The 23,976-nt window shown below is 37.2% G+C and overlaps 1 protein-coding gene across 4 annotated transcripts in view; it reads right to left on the bottom strand.

Annotated features, from left to right (window-relative positions):
- Positions 1-246: 246 nt before the first annotated feature.
- The window catches only part of RGS7 (regulator of G protein signaling 7), a 462,295-nt gene continuing 438,565 nt past the window's right edge, over positions 247-23,976 (bottom strand). For 2 of the 4 annotated variants that reach the window (XM_012811568.1, XM_012811569.1), the window contains 3 exons: positions 20,814-20,903; positions 18,527-18,607; positions 247-918 (listed from right to left, as the gene is read on the bottom strand). In XM_012811568.1, the coding sequence (XP_012667022.1) occupies positions 18,533-18,607; positions 20,814-20,903 (165 nt within the window). In that variant the 3' untranslated portion in view covers positions 247-918; positions 18,527-18,532. Of the gene's footprint in view, positions 919-18,526; positions 18,608-19,317; positions 19,372-20,813; positions 20,904-23,976 lie in introns of all 4 variants that reach the window. The other 2 variants (XM_003800080.2, XM_003800081.2) reach the window with 2 other exon arrangements.

Raw genomic sequence — 23,976 nt, 5'->3', positions numbered from 1 at the left:
TTTTGAAAATGTGGTAGGTCAGTTTGCGTTATTCTTCCACAGGAGAAGAGAACAGGCTAGTGGTCTCAGGTGAGCCTCCAAGTGAAATACTTCCAATCTGCTTCCAGACGCTGTATTATTTCAGCTTGCCTTGAAACTCTGAGACGGGCGTCAGGGTCACAGCCTACACAGTAGCCCTCTGGCTGTGGGCACTTTCTCAGCATTTTCCTTTTTAGTTAGTGCGGAAGTCAAAAGTTACAAAAGCAATGAGATTCTGCATCTTTTAATGAAAGATAAAACAACAATATAAACATACACAAATTTACAGAGAAGGGATCAACTTTAATACATTTGGAGTAAAAGGTGTTTTTTCTTTAAATATGGTATAAAAATAAATGCAAGAAACATTAACCGAGAGTGTACATACAACAAAGACATGGGTTGGTTTCTGACTGCGAGTACACTGGTGAAATGAAACTTTCTGTGCTACTTTATCGTTTAATAAATGTGAAGCCGTGTGTATACTTATTGATATATGCTTTTTTTCTTTTACAATTCTTCCAGTTCGTGAATGACTGAATTTTCAGTGAACTGTGTCTAGCAGAAGCTTTAAGAGAGGAAAAAAAAAAAGTTTTACCTCACTTGAACTTGTTCAAAAAGAAAAGACACAAATCTAGCTTAGTAGAAGGAGAAAGAAAGCAGACAACAGTTTGAAATGCATTGAGATGGTAGAGTCCCTTGGGGGTGGAATGTACACACAAAAATAACAATTCAGGTCCTTTGCTCATGCAACGTCTTGGTCTAATGTCCTCTGTGCCAGGTGACAACAACAAGCTACAATGTATGTGCAATGACTCCGATCTGCTTCCATGCTACAGGGTGATTCTTTTAGTAAGACTGAACAAGGCTTGTTAACCTCTTTGACGTGAGAGATTTCCCCTGAGAAAAAAATACAAAACAAGAAAAAAGAAAGAAAATCAAGTATGATCACTGAAAACCTGCTCACGGGTATCATCTATTTATTGCAACTGATTTTTTGTGCCAGGGTCAAAACTGAACCCTTTATATACATCTTATCAAACTTTATGAGCAGGCTTCCTTCCCGCCTCCTGCCCTCCACTGACACATCAAACACAGCCATCTCCCTCCCGCCACCCTCCTTCCCCTCACACCCTCTTCCTCCCCACTGCGAACAGACTGATGGTTTCACAGCACAGATTAGCAAATCATAAAACATATCCATGAACGTTCCATCAAGGCTTAGCAATGAGGCAACACCTAGGATGCCAGCTGGTTATGAAGATGTTACAACGAATATTAATAAGGTACTCCGAAAGGCAACAATGTGAATGCATTCTTGTTCAACGGTTGAAATTACTGCTGCATTTATAAATTTCTAAAAATGTAAAGGATATGATTTAATTATATAAAATGCATTTTTCAGGGTGTCATTAGTAACAACTCAAGATTGAGTCTATCCCTTCTCCTATATATGGAGAAAAAGGTGCCAATTACACATCTGAAGTCAAACGTTTATTTGTTGCCTATTTCAAACTCTTGAAGTCTTCCCTTTCCTTTCTTCATTGACTTCCTCCAACCTCAACCCCAGAAAAATCTGATACATTCTGATTCCACATATTGTGCTAATACATAGAGTACATATTCATTTTTCGAAAATCTTGAAAGTGATTACTGTTCCAGTAAATCACAAGTACTCTAAAGAGATAAGAAATTGAAGTGTCTGATCCAAATATTGATTGGTGGTTTTTGTTTCATCTCTCATTTTATGTTCTAGAACTAAAATAAGTAGTCCACTCATTTAATGGATTTTTGTTATTTCTCAGGGGATAAGATAACCAGGCAAAAATCAAAATATTTTTTGCAAAATATATCTTAGTAATAAGTTATAGTCATGGCAATAGTCTTGACTACTTAATTGGCTCAGAGTGTGATAGAGGGGTGGGTAGTGTTGGGAGAGAAATGGTTACTCCTAGCCTTTGTCCAGGAAGGCTTCTGTAACAAAACAAAAACTGAGGAGCTGACAAACGACAGAAATTTATTAATATTTTTCATAATTCTAAAGGCTGGAAAGTTCTATGTCTAGATGCCTGTAGTGGTGTGGGCACCACTCTTCATGGCTCACAAATGATAGACTTTCCTTATGTTCTTACAAAATGGAAGGAGCAAGTAAATTCCTTGGGACCTATAGGGCACTAATCCCATTCATGAGAGCTCCACCTTTCTGACCTAATCACAAAGACCCTACCCATATCCATATACTGGATTAGGATTTAAGATGAATTTTTTCTGGAGGAACAAACATTCAGATCACAGCAGCCACACTTTGGGAACAGGACAATATATTTAAGTAATGATTAATAATTCCATAAGCAATCATTCTCTACATGCCATATAATTACTGATAAGGGCCCTTTTGTTGACATGAACAGGACCACTGAAAACCAAGCACCATTGTCTCCTGTTTTTCTCTTAATTGGGAAAAAGGGGCTACAATTTAGCTTTCAGCAACTGAAGAGTAGAAGACACTAAAATTTAATAAAGGCATGTTCCACTAGGCTATGCCTTAGTCACTTTGTGGGAGGAAAAACAATAAAGTAAATAGCAATTTGTGAAAAAGAGACCTTACTTTATAAACAAAATATGCACTCCCTGGCTGCTTTGGTCTGAATGCTTGTGTCTGCCACACACAGTGCATATTTTGAAAACCTAATCACCAGTGTAATGGTGTTTGGAGTTGGAGCCTTTGGGTGACCAGGTCATGAGGGTGAAGCCCTAACCAATGGTATTAGTGCCCTTATGAAAGAAACTCAAGGGATGTGGTTCTGCTAGGTTTTGCTACAGCAGACTACAATGGAACAACATACTGTATCTGTTTCCTCATCCATAAAATGAGGATAATACTAGCACCTTCTTTTAAAGCATGTTCTGAAGACTGATACAAGTAAAGTGCTTACAAATATTCTTGGAACATTCCACATACTCAGATTACTGTTACTCAAATTAACACTATTATTAGCATTATTATTAGTAATGCTACCAGTATATGCTCTCTTCATTAGGATAATCAAATGCAAAGTCATTGTTCTCACTCTGAGAAAGGCAGAAAACTGCTAATGAATCAAAAGCTAAAATTATATAGTGTTTCTACACCAAGATAATTAAGTTAATTAAATAATGTTAGAATCAATAATACTTTTGAATACTTAAAGATTATAATTTTTCCTATAATTACTACTGTAGTTTTTGGGCTATTAACACGAATGCATACTTATGTGCACATACATTTATTCTACAACTGACTAACTTATCTTTAAAAAGTGCTTACTCTTTCTAATGCCATTTGTGGGATGAAGGGAATTTCCACATTGGTTGAGGAACAAGAGAGAATTTGTATAGTAGACAACTAAAGGTAAGATGCTTTAGTTGATATAATGCTGTTTCTTTTAAAACTACAGATAATGTGATTGGGTTCAAAATTCTTAGAAGAAGAATGAAATGGCTACATTCAGATTTGAATCTCAGATACAGTCATTTTTATCTGGACTATGGAGACTACTGTCATCTTTATAAACGTAGTAAAAAGAAACAATGTTCTCTTTCCATATTTTTTATTTGTTTTTCATTTCTTCAAATATTCTCACTTCATTTCTTCAAATATTCTCAAAGCTACCAGGAGTAGATACGGACTTCATCAAAAATGGTATATGGCATAAGTTTAGCTTGACAAGCTCTTGTCCCAAGAAATAATTTTAAAAACCATTCTTTCATAGAAGCCCGCCAAGAAATATAGACCTATAGTAAATCTAGGAGCTTGTGATAACAAAATAACAATGAGAAAAATGAGAAAATATACATGTGAATCTCAATATAGTCAAACAATAAAACTCTGTGTGATACAGACATAACAAACATTCAGTAAGGATATTTGTTTTGTTTATTGAGACAATCAAAAAGCAAATTTGGGAATAACTAACAGCAAAGAGAACTTCAGTGCCCCACAGGGTTCAAGAGGCCATCTAGATTTGAAGATTTAGACACTTAGATCTACTTGCAAACCATGTGCAAATCCAGCCTTGTTTGTATGCTGGAAAGGAACATGGAAAGGCCCTACTCTAGTGCAACAAGAAACTAGTGTGAGTACCCTGTCAGTTGCTTTCTATGTTAGAAAGTATTAAATTGGAAAGAAGATGGATCCCTTCATCCAGGAAAATATGCATTGATGTGATATTTGCATGACAGTTATTTTGTTAACAATCATTTTCAGTGAAGTTTCTTGGAAGCTGTATGAAATCAGTCCCTGCCAATGATCTTTTTATAATTTTTCCAAGTTGAAGAATCTGAGAAATTTTTATAGCTAGTTCTAAAGTCTTAATTTTAGAAACTAAAAGGAATAATAAACTCTTAGCAGTTGCATTTTAAAAATCAATCGCTTAAAGTAATTCAATAATTCTGCATGAATACTACTTACTTTTAACCGCATAATTACACATGTGTTATGTGATTTAAATCTTTCCCGTCAGATTCTAAAGGAAACAGATTATAGTGGAAAAAGAAATTTATAGAGAAAGATGAACAACAACAATGACCCAAAACCCCTCAAGATACTAAAGATTTTGTAATATCTAATTAATAGAGAGTATGCTAGAGAAGGAAGCATGTGATCAGTTTCAGGACAGAATAAACCTGAGACTTTAGGTTTATTTAGACTTAAGCGAATACAGAGCATCTCCCTGACCTATAATACACTAACTGCCATATAAACAAAAAGAATTTTCTAGTGTCTCACAGTAAAACTTCACCTCAGCCAAACCAATTCCTTCCTAATACTTTAATTCTTCATAGAAATTTTGTTATATTTAGTAGGGAAAAAAATCCCCCAAACAAAAATAGCAACTCACATGTTTGTCCTTAACTTTTCCAAATGAATTATCAAGGTTATAGATTTTGCCCAGTTTAAAAAAAATTATTATTTTTTTTAGACAGACTTTGTCGCCCTTGGTAGAGAAAAAAATATTCTTACATTTAAAGCAATCATAGCAAGTTGACAGTAAGGAGCCCTAAGTCAGAAGAAATCTACATAAAGGCCAAGCTCTTAACTAGAGCCTGAAATCCTTGGGCATTAGGGAAATGGAGGCAACTTTTCACACCTCCCCTGCAGACCCTAATCCACAAAGGAAGTGGGGAGAAGCTACATTTGCTGGGCTGACAAAGCCCACTTATTTTATTACTATCATAAAAACACACAGTCATCTTGCCCAGCCTCCGGAACACAGTACTGCGACTGAGAAGAAATGATGGGGTATATTTTTAGAAGGTGGCCATGAAAGAGCTTATAGAGAAGAGTAGAGGGTTTTAAGTGCCTTTCAAATTTTTTTTTTTGCAAAAAATTTAACATCTCAACTCTAGCTATTCGCTTACAATTCCTGCCTGTTTCCTTCCATTGCCTCCAAATGTCTCCTGTGTGTTGCTGTAGACTCAGAAGTACATTCTAGTACACCTTGTAGGCTGCAGAGACCATGGGAAGGATCTAGGAACGAGAAAGGGGACTTTTACTGCTGCCATTCCCACTGGTGAATGTGACCCGGTTGTCAGACCAGACATCGAGCCCCACAACTATGTAATAAAAATGGCGGCCACTGGTGGTCAGGAGATGCCCTTAGACCTACAATAGGGAGTGCTGTCATGAGAGTCTGAACTAAAAGAGGCTATCTGTTTGTTCTTCTATTCTTAATGTTGAAAAATGCCCTTGTTTTAGTTGCACATAACTGGATTTCAAAATCCTTTCTTACCTCACTTCTGTGGCCTTTCAACAACTACTGTCCACTGCACTGAGGTTCTCTGGCAGCCTTTGCATCTGCTGTTTATTCAGCTCAGCTAGAGTCACCTGTCTGAGCAAACTCTACCTTCTCATCAGAGATGATCTTCAGACTCTCTTCCTTGCTGAAGCTTTCTAACCACCCCCTAAACGCTGCCATTTAACTCTCTGAATTCCTTCCCACAGAATCCACACCAGTGCATTTGTGTGCCATCTGGCATTGCTTTGTAAGTCACCTGGCCTGGTGGAGCAACCCACAGCTGTTAAACAACATTAATATTATAGATGCCCCCAAATAATGACTTGGTTGTTTACATGAAGTTGAACTCCTTGTCTGGGAATCTAATTTTAGGAATAAGCTTCTAGAAATCAGATTTGAATGTCTTGGCTTAAGTAACTTTTCACTCAGGGGAGGAGAGGCATGGTAGGATGAAGGATGAGGGACCCTGTTCAAATCCTTAACGTTGACTAATTGGCTAACATGGTTTATGTCTTTTCCACTCTGATGGTGGTAAGAAGGAACTGAAGCTATGCTAGGCTTCTGGAAGCTCATCCCTGATTTAAGTCAAACCAATTCTTGTAGCTCATCCCTGATTTAAATCAAACCAACCGAGTTTACTGAAACACAGTGAATAATTTTTGCAAAACTGTGGAGACTGTAGGAGTTCTTAAAATGTTAAAGATCAGCTCAAATTGTTGAGGTTTAAGAAGGAAAGGAAAAAGGAAAGAGGACTCTGCTGCTAGTTTTGTAGCTATTGTATTTCATGTCAAATGCTGAAAAAAATTCTAGTATTGTGTAATAAAAAGACATAGCTTATGTACATATGTACATTTAAGTACAGGACACTAGCTTCCTGTGAGAATTGAGAAAAAAGGAAAGACAATTACTTTTATTTCCTTAGTTAAAAGTATTTTCCTATAATAAAAGTAAAATATTTTCACTAGAGAAAAACGAGAACAAAAAAATATAAGGAGTAACTACTACTTGAAACACTATTATTTATACACTAGTATGTCCTACTTTTTAATGTAAAAATACATGTTTAAAAATATTTTGGCAAGACTAAAACTGTACTGTGCATAGCATTATGGCTTTTTGAGTAGTATACATTAAAATGATTCTATTTTGATTAATTACCTGTGTAGCATATGTTTTTGGAAAAATAATATTGTTCTCCAAACTCAACGCATTAGTTGGTAAGGAAATCAATTTAGAGAGATGCAACCAAAAAAGTTAGAAAAAAATTACCCATTATAGACTAGATCAGAAAATAGCAGAGCGCATGGCACATAATAAGGGGATGTATTGTTTGTGAAACGTTATTTCACTTCTATACATGCACGAACATACATGAGTACAATTTATATGGTAACTTTTATATATACACACACATACACAAATACACACAAAACACATGTATCATGAGCTGGTTAAATGTGTGTTAAATGTGGGCAGCATTTTAAAAGAAAGATGAAAGCCACTGCTCTAAAATCTTATTTTTTATATCTGTACAATATTCCATCAGGAGACATGTGTTCATGTGTTTTAAGAAATTCACTGTGGTTGGACTTTCAGATTTTGTTCCATGAATCTGCATTATATGATGGAATAAAAATTTTTATATGTGTGGGAACATCTGGGAATTCTTAGGATCAAATGACCAGTAGTTGAATTACAGTTCAAAGTGATAGATTATTGAGGTTGTTAGCATATTCTGTCTATTTCTATTCCAGAAAAATGGTAGCAAGCTTACTTTAATGAACAGTGTAGTAGATCACCTATTTTCTTAACCTCCTTCTAACACTAGATAATTACTTTGGAAAAATAACCTAGTTTGGAGAAAAGTTATTTTGTTGCTTTCTGGATTACATTTGGCTATTAATAACAATACGTGTTCTTTCTGTTTTCTCCTCTATTTATCAACTATTTGTATTCTGTTAAAACCGCCTGTGTCTTTTGCTCATTCTTCTAGTGGTATGTTGCTATGCTCACTTGTTTGCAAAGAGCTCCCTTTATAAACTAAATCAGCTCTTTGTCTGTCATGGATATTCTCATTTACTTATTTTTTAAACGGAGTTTACCAGACTTGAGGATAGGGGTTTGGTATTTCTGGATGAGACAGAGAGAAATGAGGTTCATGGCTAAACAAACAACTATCTTCAAGGTGTGCTGACTGTTAGAGTAGCAAAATTCTGCTTCCCTCCCTGTTCTTTATGGGATTTTAATCAGTGATGTGAATGATTACTGATAAAGTGAATGCATAATGCAAACTTAATAATCTTGGTTAAAAGACTAGATGACAAAGAGATAACTCCAAAAAATTACTGTAAAGGAAATTAGCTGTAAAAAGGAACTGTAACTCACAAGATGAAATTGAGTGGAACGGTGAACCAGTGTAAACTAAAACCAGCAAGTAAACAACAAACAAGCATATTTAGCAGTAAAAGACAAAATTCAAGAGATGCAAACTCAGCACATGAAAAAAAAAGGTTCTGTTTTTGTTTTTTTTTTTTAATTTATTTTAAGCCCCAAACAACTCTACATTTTGCTATGGCTGGGGGCTGGTGTAGGAAAACAGATGGATTTTTCAGGCTAGAATTTAAAACTTACAGGATACAAAGGCAGGAAGGTTATGTTCCTACTCTGTGCTATTGGGCCTCATCTCAAATTTTACATCCAATTATGATTTTAGGAGATTATTGATGAACTAGAGAAAATGTAGAAGGTGAGAGACTAAGATGATGAAAGAATAAGAAATTATTAAATGAGAAAAGATCAGAATCCCACTTTCCTAATGCAAGCCTCACTCACTCAGATTTAATTTCATGGTGATATTTAAAGTATCTTTATCAAGTTTTCTTAAGTGTTCCTAGAAATATCTTTTTCTTCTCATGCATTTCAACAGTCATAAAATATTTTAATAAATTACGTAAGTGAAAAATGCCGTGAATTGAATTATACACCATTCTGGGAACAAACACAGTCAACTCTTAGAATTGGCTGGTCGCAGAAGTATGGGGACACCACTGGAGAGTGACATCTTGGTGTCTCCACATTCATCGTGGAGAGAGAAGAAAGCATTGGTTTGTCGAGGGCAGTGATTTTCAAAGTGGGGTCTTAAAACCAACATCAGCATCACTTGGAACCGCTTAAAAATTAAAATTGTTTGATGGGATTCCACCAAAAAATGACTTTCTGGAAGGCAGGGACTTTCTGGAAGGCAGGGACTTTCTGGAAGGTAGGGACTGGCAATCTGTGTTACAATGAGCTACTCCAGTGATTCTGACGCAGCACAACTGAGAACCACTGACGTTCGGTAAGGAGTGGTTAGGTGCAAATGCTTCTGCCTAGGTCATCATCTTTAAACTATATTGTTTTGAGACGGCTGTAACCACTGCTAAGCAGAGAGAAAGAGAGAAAATATGATTCTAACTCAGAATCTGCATTTTCCAAGCCCCTGGTGATTGTGAGGTAGCGGTAGTTGGACTACACTTAGAAAAATAGTGAATTAGAGAGATTTTTAACTAAGGAAAACAAAAAGAAAAAATTGGGTAAGTCACGCCTTCAAGAGATTCACCAGTTGTCATCTAGAGAAAGGGCTTATATTATTGATTTGCATGGCTCCAAGAAGCTAAACTAGGATCAATGCTTGGAAGTTACGTGAAAGTGGATGATACCAAAATAAGGGTTTTCTGATAGATGAAATGGACTGCCTGTGTTGTCTAAGGATACTAATCTCTGAAACTTAGGAGATGGCAAGTGATTGAATGCCCGCCTTCGGAAAAGATTCATACAATGGGCTGAAGATTGGATCTGAAGGAATAGAAGCCTCAAAGTTCCTATCCAATTCTGAGACTTCAAAACTTTCATCATTCCCAATACCCTTGAAAACCTACATTTTAGAATCAGAAAAAAAGAAAGACTTCCCAATAATCTTTTAAAATCTCACACTGCAGATATGTTCTCATTAGATACTAACAAGCAATAGAGTCAATATACTTGAAGTCAGCAGTCTTGGTAATGGGTGCTTGTTATTCCCTTGTGGTAATAAGAAGCCCTATCTATTGGTTTTATTTTCTAATGGAATAGATGGGAATAAAGATCTTTAATACCAAAATAAGAATATCAACATAATTGATGTTGATGTTGATTGACTCTGAACCTCAGAGTCCAAGCATTCTGTAATAGACATACTCTTATTTGACAATGTGAATGTTACTTTCTTTGCATTACTATTATTATTATGGCTTAATACTTCGTCACAGCAATTGTCTGATTTCTTTTCTGAATGTTATTTATCTTCGTTTGTTCTTTACGAGGTTTTTGTTTCTAGTCCTTCTCTTAAACATTGTTATCGTTGTAAAATTTTAAGCCTTTTTGGTTTTGTGAAGGGAAAAAGTGGAAACCTAGTAAACACGTGTATATGTAAAACTAAAAATAAAATAAAATAAAATGAAATAGATGGGAATAAAAGATCTTTAATACCAAAATAAGAACAGCATGACTTGAAGAAGCAGAAACACTTAATAAGTGAACTTTTTATTTTCCAGGGCAGTTTAGAAATTGAATTTAAAATTTCCAGTAACTGCCACAGCCTATATGAGGAATAGCCTCTGATGCAGTTAGGATTCTTCACTGTTTGGTCCTTCTTGGATGCCAACCATTGGGGGGAAACCCAATGACAACAACAATCAAAGTGTGGGACACAGTGGAGGAGGCCTGGGATTTTGTCCATTCTAGGCTCACCGTGTAGTATCTGCCAAAAACATATGAAAAATATAGTAGAATTTCTACAGATATAATATATGCAGCTTATAGATGTAGGCAAGTTAGATAAAACTTTCTTTTGTATAGCTACTTTAAATAACCATTTTTAGTGTTATTGCCTCTAAGTTCTAGCACAAATTATGGAAAAGTAAAAATGATACCTATGGTTTCTCATCACTATAAAAATGACTTTCTTTTCTGAAAGATGTTCCATAAAAGAATGCTTCTGGGCATGTATAGTGCTACATGTGTCTTTAGAGTGAATAAGCAAGATAAAGAAATAGATGGCTTGGTGATGATATAGAGCTGCCTAGGAAGTAACCTCAGGACCAGAAATAAATAATATTTATTGCTAATACACTTAGTAGAAATTAAGTTTGGACATTAAGATAAGCATAATGTCTATCAACTTGACTTCCATTCCCTTTTTTCCTAGCTACTTAAAACAAATATATAAAAATAATGCAACTGGGCAGTGCCTGTGGCTCAATGGGTAGGGCATCTGCCCCATGTACCCAGGGTGGTGGGTTCAAACATGGCCTCAGCCAAACTGCAACAAAAAATAGCCAGGCGTTGTGGTGGGCACCTGTAGTCCCAGCTACTCCGGGGGCTGAGGCAAGAGAATTGCCTAATCCCAAGAGATGGAGGTTGCTGTGAGTTGTGATGCTATGGTGCTCTACTGAGAGTGACAAAGTGAGACTCTGTCTCTTAAAAAAAAAAAAAAAAGATGCACCCATACATTATTTTTAGACAATTGATGAGATTCTATTTAACTCTAGAGCAGCAGTTCTCAACCTATGGGTAGCAACCCACAGGAACTGCATTAGGAAGGTTGAGAACCACTGCTGTAGACAATGTTATTTCATTCCATGAGGCAACTGAGGTTGATACTGAGATGGAATGGTAAGCAACTGCAAGGAACTTTGCCGAATTTTGAAATGCTAAGAACTTAAACACACACACACACACACATTCCTGTATCTCTTTGCTTTATTCAGCTACAATTTCGTACCTTCAGGTTCAGATCCTACTAGGATAATAATTCAAGTTGGAATAGCTTACATAAAGTCAAGGTGAAATGCAACATCATGTGTTAATTGTCACCCAAATGTTATGATTTCTATGTGAGACAATGTGAAGTTTATTTTTCTGCTATTTTCTTCCAGTAAACTTGGTTCAAAATGTTCTGGTAACTGTACTTATGCTACAGTAAGTCCTCTTCCTCCTCTATTTCTTCTGTTTCATTACTCAAAATTTGTTGGTATCATCTTGTGTGTGGATTACTTTAGTAGCTGCTGATCCTGTAACCGTATGTTCCTGCCTCCAGTTCTCCTCGCTTGCCCGCCATCCTCACCTGTTGTGTAGAGGAAGATGGCTACATCCTCGATTCCCTTCTCCCATACTCTGCTCCTCTACGTGGGAACCTCCCCTTGTAGTCCTTATCTGAATCTGTCCAGTCGCTAAATCTGCCCTTTCTGTTGTCACCTTTGCTCTCTCTCTCCCCTGCAGGGTCAGCTGCCCCAACTATTTAGTGCACAGGCCACCTGCTTGAGTATTCACTCCTCCTCCCAAACTACTCTTGTACTGCTCTAAGACAGACAATGACGATTTACTTTAGGGAAGTTAGTGGGAAGCAAGTGGAAAGACGGTTCTGTTCACAGGACAGTCAACTTTCACGAGAAACATAAACCAAGGTAGGTCCAAGTGTCGGTAGCATCCCAAAGGAGTCGTGTTTGCTTACATCTGTCTTCACATCTGTCCTTCCAGCCTGTGCAACATAGGGAGCCATGTTTATGGCTCTAAATAAAATTTTAAATATTAGCTGTGTGGTGGCAAGAGCCAGGAGTCCCAGTCACTCGGGAAGCTGGGATAGAAGGATGGCTTGAGCCCAGGAGTTTGAGGTTGCTGTGAGCTATGATTGCACCAGACTCTGTCTCTTAAACACACACACACACACACACACACACACACACACTCCAAAGTACAAGCTTCCTAAGAGCTGGGGCTTTGTCTTACTATCTATGCATCCCCAGATAAAGAACAAAGTGCCTGGCCCACGCTAGGTGCCCAATAACTTGTTTTTGTTGGATAAAGAATCTAGTAGTGCCTGAATATATTCCTTGATACACCTGCCACATAGAGCAAGTTTAGTGGGCAGGTTGCTCGCTTAGGTCTGAACTCTTCTCACAGCCTACTCTTGTGTTGCTTTAAGAAAAAAGCGTAGGTCTCATAGCCAGCTGAGGTCTCATAGCCACTAGGATGAACCCAAGGCTTCCTGTTCATTACAACAGTACTCTGGGAAACGCTATTGAAACTTCGGTCTCTGGCATGTACAGCAACAGGGAATGTTTCGCAGGGGGGTTGAGGGTGTTGGGGGAAGGGAGTGGGGGTGGGGCAGGGTGAGGGGAGGCTGTCTGTCTACTCAGCACTCTGCAGCATTGTTTAGGAACCCCCCCCCCCCGGATTGTACTGGATAGTCCACGGGCAGGCCCACTATGCAATTCACAGCTTACAGATCTTGAGTGGCAACTTAAGAACTAATGATGCTACCAGGAAAAATGAGACATATTCATCCCAACTAAATTAGGCTACACGGCTAATACACTTCACACCAATCCGTTTACACCATGCTACAGGGGAACTGTTTTCTCCAGCAGTTATCATCACAACCAGTTTTCAATAAAATAAGAAGGATAGCCATTATCCGTCAACAACAAAATAATAAACGTGATGGGTTTCAGTCTGTAAGAAAAGAAAGAGAAAATAGCTGGTCCTTGACTAGATCGCTTCACGTGCTTCCTGGTAATATCTATGGTATGACAACTCAACGACCAGTTTCTAAATTATTTTTCCTTAAATATTGTTCATGGTGATCAAACCCAGTGGCAAGTTCACATATACACATATATATTTTTTAGGTGCTCCTGCGTCCTTTCCAGTACAGCCTATCTACCCTAATTTGTCTGTAAGCCCAAAGAGCAAAGTCCACAGGGTCAACCAGGAGTGACAGGGCTCAAGCACAAATGGAACCCAAGTGTGGCCCAAATGTGTCTGGAATGTGCAGTCCAGGGACTGTCCTGGTAGACTTCTTACTGTTAGGGTTTATTTCCTGCTATGCCACTCTGTTCTTCATAACTGGGCAGGGCTGTATTTCTCAGACTGGATGGAGAGCATGGCTCCAGGTTCACAGTCTTGGGGTCATTAGAGTATGTAGGGAAAATTTCAGACTAGATTTTACATTTAATAAAAAATCAAGTTCAAAATCATTTCACCAGGGATTAGAAACAGCCCTTGGAGTCTCTGACTGTGTCTTACAGAACAAGGTAAGTCTCCCAAAAAGCGACTACACTTCTCCAATGATTGAGGACTGACTGATAGGGAAGGTCTGTTATTAATGTGTAACACAACCAGCTTTGTAAATTAGGAGTCCAGATTCTGATTCCCCCTGCCAGAATAAATTACTTTTCCCTCTAGTGTATACTATTACATTAAGGAAAAAAGTAGAGAGAGTGGGGTGGCCCCTGTGGCTCAAACGGGTAGGGCACTGGCCCCATATGCTGGAGGTGGTGGGTTCAAACCCAGCCCTGGCCAAAAAAAAAACTGCAAAAAGTAGAGAGAGTGAAAAAGATAAATATTTTTTTTAAGACAGAGTGCTACTCTGTCGGCCTGGGCACTTTCACAGAAACCTCAAACTCTTGTGCTTAAGGAATCCTCTTGCCTCAGCCTCCTAAGTAGCTGGGACTACAGGCACAAGCCACTACACCCGGCTGAGAAATTCAAATTTTTAGAAATACATTGTGAGAAGAAAATAGACATGAAACATGGAGGTTGTTTATCATACTTTGACCTACGTAGCAAGGAATAAATATATAATGAACACCTTCAATGTCCATCAATAGAAAATTAGAAAAATTCATTATGGGGCATAGCCATTCAAAGAAATTTTGTGCGGTGAATAAGCAGAATCAGGTAGAAGAATATTAAATGACCTGAAAGACATTTAGAATGTATTTTAAGTGAATAAAACATGTTTCAAAAGTATCCTTAAATATACTCCCATTTTTAAGTATTTGAATGAATGGTTAATTGGAACTGAGTAGAGAAATTAATGAAGAAACTGAGGTTCAGAAATTTAAGTATTTTTTTTAAAATTCACATGGCAGGAAAATCTAGGACTAGGTTCTAAATCTGGGTGTAAACACATCAGACTCCCAGGCCTAGGCTTTATATATTACATACACATACATACAATCTGTGTATGTCTACGTTAACCAGAGACTCTATCATAGGCTTAGTTTAGTCAAATATAATTTAATTCTACTTAACCAAAAGAACATTCTAAAAGAGCTAAGTATTTTATATCCCTCATTTTTTTTTTTTTTTTTTTGAGGTAGAGTCTTGCTGTGTCTCCTGGGCTAGAGTGCCATGGCCTCAGCCTAGCTCACAGCAACCTCAAAGTCCTAGGTTCAAGCAATCCTCCTGGCTCAGCCTCTTGAGTACCTGGGACTACAGGTGAGTGCCACCATGCCTAGCTATTTTTTTTCTCTTTTTAGAAGACACAGGGTCTTATTTTGCTCAGGCTGGTTGAGAACTCCTGACCTCAAGGGATCCTCCTGTCTTGGCCTCCCAGAATACTATGATTACTGGCATGAACCACCAAATAAGTGGGAGGACTTATATTTATATTCATTCTTATCAACCTTTGAGCTATTCAGTTACAGACTGATCCCAAAAGAGATCTACTGGACAAAGTCTCATCGAAGCTGCACAACTTCTGGTCATTAGTTGAAATTTTCAGAGCAGAACTATAGAGCCAGATGCTCTAGCACCAGGACAGAGCTGCTGGAATAGCCAAAGAGGCCCATCACAACTGTTCTACTTCTTCTTTTAAAGCCTCTGTAGGTAATTGTCCTCCTGGAGATAGGCTAAAAATATTTCTGGAAGAGGTGAGGTTAGGTGAAATCCTGTGAATTCAACACTGACATTATCCAATACTTATTATCCCAGAGCCAGGCTGATTTAATTTCTACTATACACAAACTTAAGAGAGGAGGGTCAATCACACAGCTGGCATTCAATTTATGAATCTTGATTGAAGGTGTGGCTGATCAATCTTCCCACCCTGATTTTTCCTTGTTTCTTATCTGTTTCTTTCTAAGGTTTGTGTGGTACACAGATGCTGTGATTATTTTAACAATTGGAAAGATGCTGTCAGATTTGATGATGGTGATGAAGGGCCATCATCAAATTGATTCCTACAATTAGTAAAGCATAAGAAATTTTCTGAAGGAAAATAAAGTCAACTTAATAAGAATAACACTTAAAGGCATGAGAGGATGTAGTAACTCTTGAATAATAGCTGACCTTAAAAGACTTCTCTGATAGCAAGAAAATACAGAAATAAAAGAGTAAATAACAGGAAATGAGATTTCTTGATCCAACTATCCAAGGGGAAGACATTACACAAATGTGAGTGATTCTTATCTCACCTATTTGGGGTGTAATAGAAAGAATAAGAGTTATCTATAAAGAGTGATGGATTTAAAGTACAAAAAAAAAAAAAAAAGAATTTGCCTCCAGTCCTGACTCTACCACACAACAACTGAGTGATAAATCGATGAACTGACTACATCTTATGATTCTTCCATTTTTTTCCTGTGTGAAAAAGAGGTAATACCTTCCTCAATACCTCCCAGGATGGTAAGGTGTGTAAGAACAACAACTATGCCAAACACACACACACACACAGGTGGTTGCCCTTGGAAAATGGAAGATGCAGGGCAACACTTAGCTATTTTATATAATTATACTCTAAGATGCTGGCAAGAGTTAATTAGTCTGGGGAACTAACAAAAGCTCCAACACTATTGGGGGAAACTGGCTAATGAAGCATTGTTGACTCTAGAGTGAAGGAAAGAAAAACAATGATATAAAGTTATAAAGACACATGGTTGGAACATGTAAATAAACTTTGTAAAATAAACATGAACTGGAAATGGACTCAGGCTGAAGAGGAGGGTACCGTCAAGTGGCAAGATTTATTTATCATCTAGCGATTGGAAGCGTATCAAGGGGGGGGGTGGATCATTGGAAACAGAATTGGGGAATAAATTAAATTTGTGAGTAGTTCCACCTTCTTCAGTATGTGACTCCAGGCCAATAAAAGACCTAACTCTGAGCCATCAGTTTTCTTAACCAAGAAAATGGGTAAAATAGTGAGTATAATAATACCTACCGTATAAGGTCAGGGTATGGATTAAATTTATTTAGATAATACTATAAACTGCCCAGTGCAGAGCCTGGTACACAGCAGGTACTCAATAAATGTGAGATGCTGTTATCTCATTTTCCAGCTCTTTTCATACCCTACACATTTACTTATCCATTTTCCCTGTTACAATTCTCTCTTGGGTGCTATGAATCTTGTAGTCTTCCTTTATCTACCAGAACTACCTAAGACGCCTCCATTAAATCTATCCTATTATAATAAAATCAATTATTCTTGATCTTATGTTAAAACTATTTTATTGCCCCTATGAAGAGGCACTATAAAATTTAATATGTAAATACTCAGGATGCCTGACACAACTGGTAACTCTTAAACTTATTACGAAATGGAGGAATACCAAACAAAGAAGAAATTCAGAGAAACTTTCTAATTTCCTTACCCCATTTCTTCAGAATAACACCAAAACAGAGTATTCAATGAAAAATATTACCTTTTGTTTTCTTGGATGGAAAGGAATTAACACTAAACAATTGTGTCTGAAGGTTATTGATATATCATGTGTGTATGTGTGTGTATGTATATGTGTGCGTGAGAGAGAGAAAGAGAATGTTATTTAGCTTCTTTTCATTTTGTAGTTCCAGCCTCTCTTCCCCTTCTCTTCAAAAGGGTGGTTGCCCTTCTTGGCCTTGGGAAAACCTCATTATCCACTTCAATGGGACTTTTGGGGGGGAATTCTCAGATTACATAGGGGCCCTACCTCCCCACTCTAAAACCAAGTTAAAATGTTTTATCTTTACCTCGTACAGAATAACATTTTTGTTTAAACATTTGCAATCATAGTCTTTACCTTTTCTATGTTCTCAAGACATAGCACAATATTTGGAATATCCTGGACACTTGCATGAATTTTGATAGAAGGTGTGAATGATCAATTCTCTCTTCCCCTTATTGGTTCTTTCTTAAATTTTGCAGTGTGGAACAATGTGGTGCTATTTTAAGAGTTGGAGAAGGGGGTCAGATTTGGGGATGGTGTTGGAGGAAAGACAGCCTTTTGGCTTTTCATTTCCATCTTCCTCAACTGATTACTATTTGAATTACATCACAGAAATTATCATTCCAATCTCAAGAGCAATATTCTGTCAGCATTATGCTAGAAAAGGATTAATTTGAAACAATCCTCAAATACTACAGAGTACCTTGCACTATCCTGTAGCCATTTTCTCCAGGAAAATCTTGGGGGAATTTCTTTTGACATTGTTGTTACCTCCCCATGGTGACTTATAAGGCATATTTAAGAAAATCCTATATCAAAGGACCAAAATTCCAATAGAGGCAGCCAATATTTTGTAAACTTTGTAGTGCAATTAATTCCTGGAGCTCCTCATTTTCCATGCCTTTAATTCATGCAATCACATTGAATGTTCAAAGTATATATTGGTATTTAAAGTCTTTCAAATACTCTGTATACAGTCACATGGTAACTCAAAAGCAGAACTGATTAACATTCCCCATCACAAGGATCCTTGAAGGAAGCTGAAAACAAAAACTGTACTTTGTTGAATCCAGTTTGCTTACATGTCAACACACATAACTCCACTTAACTGGCCATCACAGCAAAAGCCACAACACACACACACACACAGGAGCATGGAGCGAATCACACAACTCAACAGACAATGCGGACGAACTTGAGTAGAAACCAAGATTTTTCTACCTCTTTTCATAACAGGTTAGTGCTGGCCCTCAGTGTTGGTGTACAGTTTTTATGGCATGGGAAAATAGGGAGGTTTCTGCCCTATAAAAATAAATGTGTTGAAGGCTTTAGTTTGAGCTTACACAATGTCAGAAAGTTCCATAGGCACTGGCACAACACACACAAAAAGATCCCACAAACAAATAGATATCATCAAAACACATGGCAAGATACTAAGAAAACACTGGCTGGAAAACCATAGGTGATTTAGGCAACAGTTTTCAATACCTTCCCGAAAGATTAAAAATAAGAGAAGCATGCTAGTGTGTCTCTGGTGGGGCACGTCACCGGCCACCATTCATGGCAAGTCTTTGGCTTTAAGCTGCTCAATAGATCAATTTCTCCTTGCAGAGGTGGCGGGCACAGAACCCTCATTGGTCTTAGTCTTTTAAGCCTAAGGAAGAGCTAAGGGAAAGAGCTTAGAAATACATGCACTATCTTCAATAAAGAAAGGGACATAGGGAATAAATGTGAAAATATAAAGAGAAATTGTTATCCTTCATTTTATATATGGGAATGTACTTTTTTCCAAACTTTAGCTCAACACATGGAGTCGTTTGTGTATGACTCTTTTTCTATTCTAGAAGGGGATAAGATAGATAAGTAGGAAGCATGAAGTTCTGAACTTGAATACAAGCAATACTTCTGCTATTACACCAAAGAACACAAGGTGGACAAGGGCCTAGGAATAGGGAAATTAAAAAATTTCACCGGACTTCATGATTTGTAATTCCTCAAAAAATAAAACTTACCACATTCTGTGCAAATTTCTCAAGAGATGTTCTGCGATCCATTGAGTTTCCAGACTTACGTATGTGGGGTAGGGAAGGGTGAAGGGAAATAAGGGAAAATTAAAAAAAGAAGAAGAAGAAAAGAAAAAAGAAAGCAAGCAAGGAAAACAGAGCAGAAAAAGACAGGGTGATGAAATGATGCGATGCTAAATCCATGTTCTAAATTACAGGGCCCGGGGAGGTAGGAGAACTGCCAAGAAAGGCCTTAGGCTGTGGGCTGTCTTTTCATCAGTGCTGACACCAAAAACTCTTCTGGTACAAACAAAATGGTGTGATTTCAAGCTAAATCACATTAAGCTGAAATCAAGTATATAGGTGGAGTTTTTATACGGACATTTGCAAAGCCTAAATATCTGAAAACCCAGTGGTATATCTTCAGAAATACCTCATAATTTTCCACCAGGGCTAGACTTTTGTTGATAACATCATTCTATAAAGCATTGCTGTCTAATAAAACTTTCTGAAAATAGGGAAATTCCATCCCTTTCTGCTGTCCAGTAGAGAATGCTCTTGCTGCGGTTATCGAGCACTTGAAATGTGGTGAGAATTTTATGTAATTTTAATTAACTAAAATTCAAACTCAACAGTCCCCTGTGGCTAGGAACTGCCGTGTAGACTTGCAGCCACTTGCAGCATCTATTTGCAGTTGCGAAGGCAGAGGCCTTTCAGAAATCTCATTAGCCTAAATGATGATCATGAATCACACAAAATTATAATTTAATCTCAGAAGTTCAAGAAGCCATAGACTATTTTAACATTAAAAAATGACGACTAATGTTGCTGTTCGAGGCCACATTTTTCCATCCCTGTTATACCGATCATGTGAAATATGAATAATGAGACTTAATTGAATAATGAGGTCCGCTAGGATGTTCTCAAAATGTGCTTGGTGACCATCATAGGTGTGTTCAATTCACTGTAGGGACACTAAGTGATTCATGACAAAAGCTAAATGAAAATATACAGAGGAAACATGACTACTTTGCAGCTATCATTGAAAAAAGTGGGTCTATTTTTAATTATGAAGGCTGCATCTCAAAACCTACATTTTGCTCTATTAGACAAAAACAAACAAACAAAAACAAAAACAAAAAAACCCCCCAAACTGTACTGTCTTCAAGATTTTGACCTAATGACATTTTCCCTTCTTTTTTTTAGTATACTTTTTGATTTTCTTACACTAAGCATACAGACGACTAACATGAAACATGAAAATAGCTTCTACTAAACTTGTAAAGCATGAACATCAGCAGAAACGAATAACAACAAAAAAAACCAATAAGCAATAAACAAACAAAAACAACTTAAATGGCCCTGATAAAAAGCAAAGGTTTGAGGGAGGGTCTTGGAATATGTTCACTTACCATTTGTTCAATACCCTGGGCTCAGCAGAGGTAATTACTCCAAATAATCACAACTGAGAACTAGGTCAAAAAAGGTCACAAAAAAACCAATACCTTTTTCTTTGCCTGTAGAAGTTCCTGATAGGCACTGGATCTTATAAAACGTGGGTATGAATCACTTTTCATCAGTTTGTAAATGTGCTCCTAAAAAAGAAAAATGATTGAGGTGAGGTTTCATGATTTCTCAGGAAAAAAAATATATTATGATAAAATATCACATGTGGTTAAAGAACAAATCTGGTAACATCTAAAAATGGTAATAATGACGCTGATGGGACTACCTTATGTTTACAGGACGTTTGGATCTTCAAATACATTGCCTCATTCATGGGTCCATGTTTAAATTTGTTTGGGAGTTATGGAGGAGGTCAATTACATCCAGCCATTTAGAAGAAATGGCATTTGATTAAATGGAAGTCATAAAGTAACTTCAGATCAAGTTGTTGATCAAGATGAGATCAAGATCAAGATCTGATCAAGTTCAGATCAACTTCTCATCTTAGAACATAAATAAACCTGTTATCTCTTCAAATTATTTCAGCCCCAAAGTAGATGATGTGCATTTCAAGACCGAGTAATTGTCCTGGATACCTTTGGCCTTTACAAGTACAGACAGGGTGCAGACTGCCCAGATGAATCATTTCTTTGGTACAAATTAAATGGAAAATTGTCATCCACATTCACTTTGCACAGAGAACAAATCCAAAAGTAAATTTTGTGCTGTTTAATTGCTAAAGCTCCACATTTGTGTACTTCTTGTAATGTATTCAGTGACAGATTCAGTAAATATTTCATGACATGCTAAGAGATCCACAATGTTCTCTTTTGATGATGAATGCTCGGAGACAAGTCAAAGAAAAAATGTGCTCATCCAGTTCACTTTTGGCCCCATTTAGGGAGATTCTACACTGGTCTACTGCAACCCAGGGAGTTTAGATGTCATTTGATCTTCCTAGTTCAGTGAAATAGCACTTAAGTATAGTGTTTTAAGCTATTTGAGAGTTTTCTTGGATGTTCCATTTTCATTTTTGCTTCAAGAAAATATTTACTTTAAGAAATGACTCTATTTCTCTGGTTTTAAACACACCAACAATAATTTGATGTTACTCTCAAACCATTTTAAGACATTTAGAATTAAGCCTCCAGATAGCACGAGCTTGATCTTCAAGAGCGTGTTAAGTTGGAATTTGTCTGGAAAGTGGGTGACGTCTAGTTTTGGAGTTAAGCATTTTGAGAGTTAGGACCTATCATGCTCAAGATGTACCAATTACAAAGTGTAGCTTTAGACCATCAGAACCTATGTCCTCTACCTTCAGAATTTGCTTTCTTACCCATGACATTGCATTTCTTCTCAAACAATGGGAGAAATTTCTATGACTGTATTAATCTTTGAAAATAGGTTTTTTTGTTTTTTTAGTTTTGGCTGGGGCCCGGCTTGAACCCGCCACCCCCCATATATGGGGCCAGTGCCCTACTCCTTGAGCCCTAGGCGCTGCCCCAGGATTTTTTTAAAAAACCTGCACACACACATACACACTCAAAAAAGGGTGTGGGGGGAACCCTGGAGTTAAATATCTGAGCTTAATTGAAAAAAACCCTAGTGTTAGGTGGTAAAGTTCTCTATAGAAAACATTCCTTTTCAACTTTTGGAGGATTCTATTATGCAATAATATTTTAAAATGACCTAGATAACAAATGCTCTTTTTTAGGCTTCAGGAAGGCATTCCAAACATTTTACACATTGTTGGCTCTAGAAAAATGCTTGACATTTTACCTTGAACTGAAAGAAAGAAACAGCAGAGATATAAGCAGGAGGGCAAGAATTTCTGTAGATTTGTCTCTGTAAAATGCAATTATTTATACATAGGAGACCATGGCTGAGTCACAGGGGATGGGTGTCAGTTAGCTGTTAAAAACTGTGTTAGCATTCTTCTTAGTCAAGTATCATGAGAATGGAGAAGCAGGAATCCAGTGTATTCAATGTTCAATATTCATGAAGCCAGTGATGAATCAATACACACCCACATAAGAGAAAAACTCAAATCAATTCAAGGTGGGGAGCGAGGGATGGAAGGAGCAGGGAGAGGACAGGAGGAAGGGGGATGGGAGTGCGCCCACTTAAGTCAGGGTTTATGGCCCACCTCTTGGGGGCAGGACACACGTATAAGAAGGGCTCTACCTAACAAAGGCAAATATTTAACCTCATTCTTTGTACCCTCAAATTAACCTGAAACAATAACAAAAATAATTTAAATGAACAAACAATAAATCCGTGTTAGTTTTCTACAGAGTCACTACTTTCTTTAAACCAAAGCTGAGGAGCATACATCTCCTATGGAGAGTTGGAAATCCAGGAGATATGCATATCTCACTCTTCAACTTTTATTTCTTATGTTAGAAATTTTAGTAGAAGAACATTTTTAGAGTAAATGTTTTTCTCCAAAAGAAGTTTAAGAAATTGTGAGGTCTGCCCACTGTGATTTATAAGTCACCTTCGACTCATCCTTAGGAAATGCTGTCCTCTCCTGTTAAGTCTTTTTTCTTTCTTCTTCAGCATCAGATTCTTTGAAAGTCATCAGATGTTCAAATTTCTGTTTTTAAGAAGGCATTTTTTTTCTTTCCATAGATTAAAAAATTAACTTGAAAAATGAATCAACACCTGAAGCTACCATTTCTTCATTTCATCAGAGACAAAACTATTTTGAGGGTGATCTAACTTGAATTCTTGAATTTGATATCAAAGACAACTTAAAGATTTTATATATGTGTTGTTGAGATGGGGGTCATCATTACATAGAGTTTGCTCACATATTGGGGACAAGGAGTAGAAATAAAGTAAAAGTTTTCAAATATTTCAAACACAGCCCTTTATGAAACTCTCATATTAAAATACTTAAATTCAGAAAACACTCCCAAACTTTATTCATTTATTTATTTTGTTGTTGTTGTTGTTGTTGTTGTTGTTATTGTTGTCTAGCAGGCCCAGGCTGGGTTCGAACCTACCAGCTCCAGTGTATGTGGCTGGCGCCTTAGTCGCTGAGCTACAGGCACGGAGCCAACATTCCCAAACTTTAAAATGAAAAAAATTCCCATCTTTTACCCAAAGGACATTTGTGGTAGATGTGCTAGAATGTTTATTGCAGCTCAATTCACAATCTCCAAGATGTGGAAGCAACCCAATTACTCATCAACCCATGAATGTATTAATAAACTGTGG

The sequence above is a fragment of the Otolemur garnettii genome, unplaced genomic scaffold, assembly GCF_000181295.1.
Source record: "Otolemur garnettii isolate 467f Iridium unplaced genomic scaffold, OtoGar3 scaffold00165, whole genome shotgun sequence".
In the NCBI taxonomy this organism is placed as follows: Eukaryota; Metazoa; Chordata; class Mammalia; order Primates; family Galagidae; genus Otolemur; species Otolemur garnettii.
Note: the sequence above shows the minus strand (reverse complement) of the source record. Positions and strands in the feature narration are given on the sequence as shown.